Source organism: Cariama cristata, unplaced genomic scaffold (genome assembly GCF_000690535.1).
Source record: "Cariama cristata isolate BGI_N322 unplaced genomic scaffold, ASM69053v1 scaffold6611, whole genome shotgun sequence".
NCBI classification, from domain to species: Eukaryota; Metazoa; Chordata; class Aves; order Cariamiformes; family Cariamidae; genus Cariama; species Cariama cristata.
The window spans coordinates 11041-22759 of record NW_009600906.1 but is presented as its reverse complement, the minus strand read 5'-3'; the positions used below and the strand labels follow the sequence as shown (position 1 = coordinate 22759).

At 36.7% G+C, this 11719-nt stretch overlaps 1 protein-coding gene across 1 annotated transcript in view; it reads left to right on the top strand.

Moving 5' to 3' along the window:
• Nucleotides 1-5295: 5295 nt before the first annotated feature.
• Nucleotides 5296-11719, top strand: part of LOC104169317 (unconventional myosin-VI-like) — a gene marked incomplete at its 3' end in the record, with an annotated part of 17409 nt that continues 10985 nt past the window's right edge. Inside the window, exons 1-5 of the mRNA XM_009710214.1 lie at nucleotides 5296-5453; nucleotides 7222-7379; nucleotides 8331-8422; nucleotides 8909-8981; nucleotides 11388-11515. Of these exons, the coding sequence (XP_009708516.1) occupies nucleotides 5296-5453; nucleotides 7222-7379; nucleotides 8331-8422; nucleotides 8909-8981; nucleotides 11388-11515 (609 nt within the window). The remainder of the gene's footprint in view (nucleotides 5454-7221; nucleotides 7380-8330; nucleotides 8423-8908; nucleotides 8982-11387; nucleotides 11516-11719) is intronic.

The window sequence follows — 11719 nt, the reverse complement described above, 5'->3', positions numbered from 1 at the left end:
TAAATCCATACCCTACACAGAAGATTAGATATACTAATAGATTTAACAGGTACACTGTATCAAGGAATGTTAATGCTGTGCCTAAAGTGTTTCAGAACATACTTGGTTGCATCTTTCTTGTTATAGGGGCTGCAAAGTGCTCCTGTGACTGCTGCCCTGTGATAGTAGGTCTGGGATGCTCTAATTAGAGGGTAGTATATCCACTCAGTGTCCCTGTGTTTGCCACATCGAATTCTTCTGAAATCAGGTTTCAAGTTTAAAAACACCACCACAAATGGTAGTCCAGAAATGTGCTGCTTATTGCTGTTGTTGGTAAATGTTTAATCTTGACTGTGAAGTTAATGTTGTTTCATAGAAATATGAAAAATAGTGGAACAGGACAAATTAAAGAGAAAGTTGTGGGGTTTTTTTTCCATAGTTATTAAGAAAGTGTCACTGTTGAAGTAAATAGTGACCTTAAAAAAAGGGTGATTATCCTCCTCATTTTTACAAGAAGTTATTATCAGGTGACTTCCTATGCACAGAAGTAGGATAGCGATTTCTTTCTGTACACACCTGGAGAATGAATAATTGCAAAGAACATTTTTAAACATGGTACTGATGATAACATTTTAATACCATGAAAGTTACGACTCTTGTGAAACTGAGTTTTATGAAGATGATTTCACTACGGTTACCTTTTGTTTATGAAAAACCTCCAGCTTCGACCACAAATTTTCTCAGAGATTGATCCTTCTAGCACACAAGCTGTCAGAGGTGCTAGCTAAGCTGCATGCAACTGAATTGTGTGTTTTTACATTTAGTTTTCTATGTTGTGTGTTTTCTGCAGTTACAGAAAACACCACTTCAAAAACTGAACTTGGAGCTAAACAGTTTTGAACTCATTAAAAGTAATTCTCAAAGTTTAGCAGAATGCAGCAATCTTTTAATTAGGAAACTAATTAACATTTGCTTCACTCGTCGGAAGAATGCATGGGTGATTCTTACAGACTTACAGAAACAATCAGATTGTTTTGGTGAATGAGAAATACAACTTTATGCACATTACACCAGAAGTTTAATATATGAAAGCCATAATTATCTGTATTAATGTGGTTTATATAAATTCTTTGCATATTTTATGTCCTTTGAAATTTATTACTATTATTTATATTTATGTCTTATAGTATGAAGTATTTGTTGACATTTCATGAACTTGTGGACTGAAACATAGTAACAGCTGATTGATTTAACCTTGATATGTCACTGTAGCCAGTAAAGGTGGCAGATGTTAGTTAATGCATGCTTGATCAGATTTATGAGGTGAAAAGTTGATCTTTGAGCGCTTGAGAGCATTGGCTTTTTTAGCCCTCGAGGGATGTGATGGATTTGAGTAATGAAGGTTTCCACTGGTCAGGAGCTCATTCTGTGCAAGAGAAGTAATCTTGATCTCTACCTAATTCTAACTAATAGTGATAAATTGAAAGAGAGTAGCTGTAGTGGAAATGCTGTTCAGTGACGCTTCCTGATCTCCAGGGTGAAACCGATCTTCCTGGCCAAAATTTGAGTATAATAAACCATCAGTGACAGCCTGTGCTGTTTGAATATCATGTTTTTTTAGGGGAACTCAGGCTCTCTTCTGAATTAACTCATATTCGGGAGTCTTAAGTTTAGCATGGGTGTGGGCAGTTGTCTCAGCAATACATTATTACCAAATAGCTGACCTTTGAGGGGTATTTCTAGGTAGAGCAAACAAGTAGACTTCTTGGTGGTCTCCTTATTTCTGTATTTTGAATGAAGGGATATTAAAGAGTTAGAATTTCGTAGTCACCACCATGGAAAAAGTTATAATGCAATGACAAATGGTAAGTAATGACTGGGGAGGGATTATTCTGCCTTCAGTTAAAAGCTGAAGATCTAGATCTCTTAATAGTATTTTCAATAGAGAATTTCTGGAAAGTGATTATAAATTCATCCTTTCCCTCTCAGTTGTTAGGACTTGGGAACTCTTAGTCACTATCATCTTGCTGCCTTATCAGCTGATATGGAACGTTACAAATAATTTTTCTCTTTATAACCTTTACATGTAGGAATATGTGGGTCTTGCAGGATAAAGGGTCTCCAGTAACCAATATTTTCTGAACTTTACTATTTGCTCTTTTCTGGACCATGTCGAAATTGACAGCAATATCTTTGATATATTCATCCAGGACAACCTTTATCACTATCACGGATAACATTGGAGTAGAGTATTATATATTATACAGTACAGGTGATACTCACATTAACGCATGGCAGTATGAGACTTGCAGGTTTTGAAAATCAGTAACATTTTTTTACTTAATTCAGCTTGTGATCCACTATCACTACTGATCTTTCTCTGTTGACTCACTGCTTACCTGGTTATTCTCTGTCTTGCATTTGTATGTTTGAATTCTCCTAAGTATACCACCACACACTTTCCTTTACCGAAATCTATCGTGTGGATTTTTAGATCATATCTTCAATTTGTGAAAATAATGTTGTATGCTAATCTTGTTACCAAGATCTTCTGCTTTCTTAGTTCAGTATTCTCAGACTTTTTTGAAAATCACCTTACTTTCCTCATTCCTATTTAGTGAAAGTGTTAACTAGAAGCAGAAGGGATTTGAACAAATGGCATCCATGTCAGACTCAGGTGGCACCCCACTGGAAATGCTCTCGGTGAGCTATTGACTCAGCCTCTGAGAACAGATTAGTTTTGGCTGTTGGACACATAACATACAGATAAAGCATGTCTGTATAGTTTCCTTTTGAGAATGTGTGGTGGGACTTACCAAGCACTAAAGGAAAGGCGTGGTGAAAGGGAAGCAGTATATTCTGGTCTCAAGTGACCCTGTCAAGGAAGGTTTCTTAAGAACAGATACAAATTTTTTTTTTTCACAGCTTCAAATTCACTTTGGATTTAGGCTGTAAAGATTTTCTGTTCAGCATATTTATCCTGATAAGCCTGGGGCATTATTAGCAGTGTAATGTTTCAAAAGTCTGCAAACACAAGGAGCTACATTTCTGTGCTGGCAGATCTTATTTTTCCCCAATGTTTTATTATGTGGATGGCAAAAAGGAATTCAGAGGACTCCTTCCACTGTCTCCAAGGATTACTGTGTTAAGCCTCTTTCTCTAGCCTTTTCTAAACTTGTGCAGCTCAAAGCAAACATATGCTAATAAATACAGTAATATCTTCTTCTCCTGTGGTTTACTGCATACAGGGAAAGTGGGTTGGACTGTTTTAGGTATTTATTGAATAGCCACCAGGATTTTCTATGGTAGTGTAGTTTAGAAACTATTTGATTGGTATCAATATTAGAATTTTGACAAGTACCTTGTTTTATTTTGTTCCAGCAACCCAAAGAGCTACTCATTCCTCTCTCTCTTTCTTAGGGACCTTTTGTGTGCAAGTAGATCATGTGAGTCCTAATAGGTCACAGTGAATAAATAGCTCAGCTGAAATCACTATGCTCAGAGTATAACAAAGGCTTTTTTCTGCTGGGCACAATGGAGCCAACAAGGAACAGTAGGAGGGTGATGCTAAATGCTATCTCTGTGAATTTTATGAAATCCTAATGTGGAGAGGCCTGCCAGGGAGACTTGACAGCTGCACTAGGTATGTCTGTCCTTGTTAGTCTCCCCAAAAGAGCATAATGATCACCTTGTTGGCTGATGTTTTTGCCATCCATGTAAAGTATGTTTACAGAGACAAATAGTATGTTAGTATTCAAGATCCAGTACACCTCTTAGACTATAAATGCACTGTACTGCTCTCTTTACTCAGTGTCTCCCTTTCCAAGGAGACTTTCAAAGAGGACTCTGTCATCACAAAGTAAATTATTTTACAGGGTGAAGATTTTAACTTGCATCATTCCAAGTCCTCAAGCTTCTTTTGGAGTATGCTTCCTACCAAAATGTGGGGTTTTTTTGGTGGCAGTACTGAAGCCTCTGTTGTAAAAACATTGTGGTTTTTTTAGAAAATATTTTTCTACAGTTTTTGGAACTTCAGCTTTTCTCAAATTAAAAATATGCTGCTTGTATTGTTTAATTACGTAGGCCTTTCACTAGGTACGTTTATTTCATCCAGGCCATTTCATTTGTGAAGCAGTAACTGTATTGGATGACAGTAGCTGATGGGTATCGCTTCACCTGCTCTCTCTCTCTCAGTTGTTGTCAACCATGGGCAAATTATACATATTTTAATTGCAGTTTATTTGTTTCAGAAGTTGTTTGGAGGCTGCATGGAATTGTCCACAGGATAAATCCAGCCCATAAGAGTGCTTTGCCGTAGACCTCAGACTCTGTGAATCACTGGAAACCTTGCTGAAGAAATTAGTATGGAGACCAAACAAGTTTTTGTTGCAGCCTTACGAAATAGCTTAGAATTTGGAGAAATTTGTTCCCTGTTCCTTACAAGTAGCTGATGGATGGAGGAGAGAGGGAGAAGGTGAAATGGAGGAAGGAAAATAAATATATGTTTTCCTGTTCAGACAAGAAACAGGAGGAGGAAAGAGACTCCTTTGTCAGTGTGCAGACAAGAGGAAAGGAGGAGCTGAGGGAAAGCAAGTTCATGAGAAGGAAGTTACTGGTTCTAAGTGTCAGTTCTGTCATAGGGCTCTTGGGTATCTACTGGCCTCTTGCAATTTCAGCATTCTTTTGTGGTTCTGTGCTCTCAGCCGTGCAAAATGCATTGCAGGGTTACATTTGCTTTCCGTGGGTTTCTGCTGCACGCTATGAAATTTAAAATAACAGCAGAGTTTTGTGCAGTCTCTGGAATTCTACTTAATGGCAGAATTTGTTACTTTTGAAAAACAAGGCCATTTTATAAATACATACTCTACAAATATGACTATTTGCCATGTTGTTTAAAAAATAAATTAAAAGCATAAATGATGTTGGTGTATTGTATTATGTAATAGGCCTGCAGCTGACGTGTGGGAATTAGTTTTCTGATCTCTTAAACGTATCAGAATGGAATGTAAGGGTACCTTCCTTCTATTTATAAGATAAGATGTCTGTCAGTACTCGTTACCTTAAGATAAGTCAGGAGATGCTTAGTGGAAGACAAGATTGTGTGTTAAAGCTAATTACTGTCCAGTGTAATGGAGCTGCAGGTGTCCTTAGTGAACGGAGTCTCTGGTTCCCTGACTAACCAGTCACAACAGAAAGTGATCTCCGTCAGTCTCGCGTTTCTGCGTCAGAAGTATCATCCTTGAAAAAAGACGGAAATAATGAATTTGAGTTAGTGTGGTGCTTGTGAATCCTGGGAAGTGAAAGAAGTGACGCAATATGGAGGAGCTGTGTAGCATTAAGTTTACCTTTTCTGACCTGCCAGTTCTTTGTCCTCCTGTGTCCAGAGAACTGCCTGGAGAGGGCGACAGGGTAGTTCTGCAGCGGCGACATCTTGAACCTTGTAGACAGGGCTTACTAAACAGCTCAGAGAAGAGGTATTTTTTAAACATAGGTTTGCTGCGTACTTGAGAAGTTCCATAAGTGATTATCCACCACCTTAGCTGGACAGTCTATCTTTTGATTATTATTAATTGTTACTGTAGCGCTGGTGGTCCAAGGATATGAGAGGCAAGGTATATGGGGAGAAGTGATTTATTTTATTGAGCCAAATGATGGAGATATTTAGAAAAAGCATAAGAGGTTTTGACGTACAGCCATCATCCTGTACTCTTTGTGACAGAGGCTTGGTGTGATAAAAATCTTGACAATATTTCTCCCTGTTCCTCCCTGCAAATTTTATTAGTTTGGTTAGCAAAGGCGCTCTCCCTAAAAATCTCTTCTTTTAATTTACTTTATCATTGGATATGTCTGTATGTCATGATACGGTGCTGTGCAAAGCCTTTCTGTACCCATAGTTGTTCTGAATTGTAGGATGTCTTTCCATGCGTGAAGTTTTGATACTGTCTGGTCAAGGGGCTATCAGTATTTCAATTAAATTTTTTCCCTTTGTATTTTTTATTGACATGTAGAAATCCTTTGGAGTTTTGATTTTTGACAGTCTGATTCTGTTCTGATCTGATTCTGTTCAAATAGGTGGGACTTTTGCTTTTGAATTCTTTGGCAACACGATTAGGATCTAAGTGCAATTTGCAATCATACCATAAAGCTGAAAGTTCATTTTTTGTAATTTTCTCGCATTGTTTCTTAAACACTTCCTTAAGGCTTTTTTAATATATGAATTGTCTTATTCTGGAGACTCCTACAGATGCTTCCTCAGCTGCGTAGAGGGTAACTGGTTTTTAGTTTTGGTACTCTCATCTCTTAATCTGAAACCTATTTTAAAAAAATAAAAGGTTTGTAGAATGTATTTATCCAGGAAATGAGGTGGTTAAATGTGTTTTGAAATATATGCATTCTAAGTATGTCACTGTCATACTGACTTTACAAAATAGCTAGATATACATTATTATTTGTGTAGCTAAATATGTAGTTATATTTGCCTGATATTCCCACAGTTTTGTCATGTGTTTCATAGGCGTTGAAATTTAGACTTGTGGAGTTTTTTGTTGTTTTTGTTTTGGTTTTGTTTTTTTTTTTTTTTTTAACGGCTAAACTGGGATATAGACTTGTAATAAATAGTCACAATGCAGACTAAAGGTTTATAAATAAGGGGGAGAGAATAAATTCTCATCTCTTAAAAGGCCCCTTCTTTCAGTGTTTAAAAAGAATCCTTATTTTGAGATTGCGTCTAACTTTCACCGCGAGAACACACTCCCTTATCTTTTTTTTTTTTTTTTTTTTACTTTTGTTACCTGTTAATTTACAACCTTAGAGCCTTAGTTATAGCCCTTATGAAAGCATAGGGACAAAGATGTCAGAACAAAACTGAACTACAGGTTTTACTATAATGAGGCAGCTCATAAATAAAGAATGCACATTTTTTGTAGATAGGAATGTATATATTTTAGATATCTTGCTCTGGCAATTATCAATATAGTTTCTGATTATCTAATAAACGACAATGAAAACATCTGCATCTCACTTCTACTGAGGATAGTAAAACATGATTCTTTCTTTTTACAGGTAGGATAGTTAGTTAAGTCTAACTTGGCAAGATTGTTTCCTACTTGGGCCTAGAGCTCAGGGGTTTTTTTGTGTCCTAATTTACAATAATTGGAAAGACACTTTTTAAGTTTAGGGTTTAATCTCAGTATCTCAGAGTAAGGAATTCTGAAAAATAATATCTGTATTTTTGGTTTTTAGGGTACCCTTGAAAGTGGAACAAGCAAACAATGCTCGTGATGCCTTGGCTAAAACGGTGTATAGTCATCTGTTTGACCATGTAGTGAACAGGGTAAACCAGTGTTTTCCATTTGAGACTTCTTCTTTCTTCATTGGAGTTCTGGACATAGCTGGTTTTGGTAAGTATACTTAAAAGAAAAAAATATGAATTTCCCAGTTATCTGTTATTGCCACCAAAGATTCAATGATGAGTTCGAGTAATGGAGAGTGGGAGAGTTTTCTCTTTGGTTCCAGTGGTTACAAGGGTTTAAGAAGGTATCAAGAGAGCAGATAAAGCCTCATTTTCCTGGAGGAGATCTAGATCTTCTCCTGATGACCTAGTAAGACTGACAAGCGTTAGTGTGAAACTAAGCATCTTTGTAATGGTTTCAGATTCCTGTAGTGTCTACGTAGACACAGCTTTTGAAGGACTAAAACTTTGGAATGTGGCCCACCCAGTAAAATTAGGAAAGATACTGCGTGTGCATACTGTTTTCCCGTTCAGTCCTGAGAAGATCACTGCATGCTGACAGACAGGCCGATGAAGTCTCTGAATTAAGATACTGTTTCCTGGAGGATGGATAGTTCTGTTACAGAGTTGGACTTTGGGCGCCTGGTGGCTCCCAGGAAGCGATGGGCATTGATGGTTCCCATAAAGCTTTTGTCCTGTTTGGCTCACTGGGATTCAGAGTCAGGCGTGTTTTCTGGTGTGCTCTAGCCCTGCTGAGGTGTCCAAGAACAGTGAAAAAGGGAACCATTGGTTTTCAGTTCTTTAGAGCTATGATATGCTGTGCCAGCGTGTTGTGACATGGATGAACGAGGATTTATTGGTACACGTATGGTAGCATCTTGCTTTGGTTTGCTGCCAGATATAACTGTTATTTGTCTTAGAAATATGATCTGCCACAGTATTTTTATATCTGTCTTACATGAAACTTGAAAATCTGTAAAAACTTTTGTTTGACTGAAAGAAACAGATATGGATCTGAACACACTTTAAATATTAGCACTGTGAAGCTCCTCTTATTTACTATGTAACATAAATTCTTGGAACACTGATTTATCATAGAAGTTTAACTGCTGTTTTTCAGAATACTTCGAACACAACAGTTTTGAACAATTCTGTATTAACTACTGTAATGAAAAACTGCAGCAGTTTTTTAATGAAAGGATTCTGAAAGAGGTATGTTATATTTAATGCTATATTCGAGGATTTATTTTTTTCGTAAAGAGACACTTGAAGTGGCACTGCTTTCCACAAGATTGTAAATTATGCTTGGATTAAAAAAGATTCATTTGACAGACTGGTTTCCTACTGTGTGACATCTGGTTGTGCCAGAAAAGAATATGGCTTTTTGAAAACCAACAATCTTTTTTTCTTCTTCTTTTTTACCATTCATTAAAATGAGGCATCCAGATAATGGGCTGTATCTCATACCTAATGGGAATCTCTAATTGCATAGGCTTCTCATTAAGGAGTTGAAGCTGGAATATATTAAGGTATATTAAGCTGTGGAAGGACATTTTAAAATATGTGTTGATTCGTGCTGTATTTAAAAAATGTCTTCATGTTTATTTTAAAAAAATGTTTTTGGTGGGTAAAAAAGTATGTGGTGAGTGGCATTTTCTCTTTTCAATTACTCTTTTTTTTTTTTTTTTTTTCTTTTAGGAACAAGAACTTTACCAAAAAGAAGGCCTGGGGGTTAATGAAGTGCGCTATGTAGATAATCAGGACTGTATAGGTATGTACTTCTTGAAATGTCAAGCTATTCATTAGTGTCACAGAGAAAACAAGCTTCAAGCAGAAGAGGCAAAATATGCATAGCAGTAGTAATTTTATGCTTTTAATGACTGTTACAACCTTGTGAATTCTTCCAACTTTGTATAACATTCCGGTTCTGATTGGTAATAAAGCCATGTTGTCCTACAGTGTGTGATAACTGCAGCTGAGACTTGTGAATTTCTTGTGAGTTTTGCTAGAAAACTAATTAGAACACCTAAATAGGGTAAATAAAGTGAAGAAGGGTGTGAGGGTGTCTGGGGAAAAATATTCCATGAATCAAAAAAAAATCCCGTCCCATTCCGCCTCTTTTTTTGAGCCAGTGAGCAAAGAAACAAAATGAACTATAAGCAGCAGGTTGTAGATGTTACTGCTGCTTTTAGATTTCCACAGACTGATATACCAGAGGCTTAAGATGGTGCTGGTGATGCTGCTTTTTTTTTTTACTCTGCGTTCAACTTGTGTTCCCCACATTGGTGTATTGTGAACAAAAGTTCATCTTGCTTTTGCGTTTACAGTAATTTGCTTATGGTAACCAGTCAGTCCTGGCTGAGCAGAGGATTCAGAGTGACGGAATTCAACATCTGTTGCAAAATGTCTGATTCTGAGTTTCTGTAGCTCTGCTGAAGAGGTTTTCACTTTGTCACATAGGACTGTGCAGTCACTAACTCTGACTTAACTAAAGACAGCTCTTGTCAAGCAAACCTCTGGCCACCTTGTGAAAAAGCAACAGGAAGGTATTTGGAGGAGGGAACAAAAGCATAGCAACAGGAAATAAGTGATTTCTATGAATACAAATCTTGTCTCTTCTAGCGGTTTAAGAATGTGTATATGAGCCTGCGCCTGTTCCCAAAAATGTTGTTATAGTTTAGAGACTGTCACATTTCTGTAAAAAGGGTTGCTTCCTCCCCAGTACATACTGCCTTTTTTTTTTTTTTTTTTTTTTAAATATCTCAAGGGCAAGAGTGTCTGATGCCTATTGGAAGAAAAGGTCTCTGTCTGACTCATAGTGGGAAAATAGGTCAGATTGTAGAGATTGTTGCCAAGTTGTTGCCTTTTCCTGCCACAGAAAAGGTTTGGGCAGCTTACCTAAGAATACAAGTAGTGGTCCCTCAGTCATGACCTCTTTTACTATTGCAACCAACATACGGCACCCCACCACAGATTTGATGCATATTGTATGAGTTATTCTTACATAAGCTAATAAATTATAGCTTAGTTAAACCACAGCATGTATGCCTTTTTTCTGTTCTTGTATAGTCAGGAGAAAAGGATTTTCTACCACTTTTTGAAGTGAGTGAGAAAAATAATGTTGGTTTCTGTCAAAATAAGATTTTTGTTTAAGGTATTGGACCAGGCCGGTGACAGCAGTGAACATGTAGAAATATTAACTGTCACAAAAGAGAAAGATATTATAATGACATGGACAATTTTTTAACACAATGGAAGAATCTTAGAAGCAGTCACTAGTTTGTTAGAATGTTTTGATGGAGTGGTAGTCATCTCTGTAGCTAAATCAGCTTATTCTTTGCATCGGAGCTGTCTTTGTGCTTTATATGTAACGTCATACTGTTTACAATCTGTGGTAAGGCTTCATAGGCATTGCTGCAGTACAAGCATTAGTAATTTCTTCGTTGCCACAGGAAAAAAGTAGGTAGTACTTACAAGAACAGTTTTGTAGATAATGCAAAAAAGTTCTAAAAGCTGCAAAGTTCTTGTGTCTAATAATTTCAAAAGCGTGCATTTCTATGTCAGATTTCAAGGGCTTTTCTATATGTGTGTGAAAAGTGAAGGCAATACACATGTAAAAAGTTGTGAAACCACCACTGTATACTCAAGTCTGATCTGTCTGTCTTAACACAAATGCATTTCATTTTGCTCCCTGGTTCCTGTTGTGAATGGAAGTATGTGCCTTTTCATGCTTTTAGTTTTGACATGTGGTGAAACATGGCTGAAAAGCTTAAACCCACCCCCAACAATATAAGCAATTATCCCATAAAGACCTATGGTCATACCACAGAAACATTTAGGTACCTTTTGGGAATTAGATGACTAAATTCACCTTGAGACCCAGAATAAAAATCAAACAATCAGTGCCTAATCTTTTTTTCCCCCTTGTTCCTTGTGTTAGAAGTAGAACTTAGTATGTATAGAATATCAATTAAATCAGCAATTCAGATATGTAGAATTAATTTGCAATGACTTTTTGGATTTTATGTTATTTGCAATGACTTTTTGGATTTTATGTTGTCAGTTTTCCCTAGATAATCTTATACAGAATTGGATCAGTAGGACTTTAAACTTATGTTCAGTTCTGATATGGGTTTATATATTCAATTTTTGTAAATATATTTTGTTTTATTGATAGATTTGATTGAAGCAAAATTAATAGGTGTACTGGATATTTTGGATGAAGAAAACCGTCTTCCCCAACCAAGCGACCAGCATTTTACTTCGGTTGTGCACCAAAAACACAAGGACCATTTCAGGCTCTCTGTAGGTTTATTTTTGCTGTCTGTCTTGTTTTAATAAAACAATTCTTGAAACAGTTGATAGTAACACTTCAATTTAATGAAAACCTTTCCTAAGAAATCTCATACCAGACCAGTCTGCACAATCCATATTCTTTTGTTAAAGACAAGTTTGGTTATTAGGTTTGTTGAAAAGTTCACTGAAGGCTTAAGTCTTCTAGCAATTCTA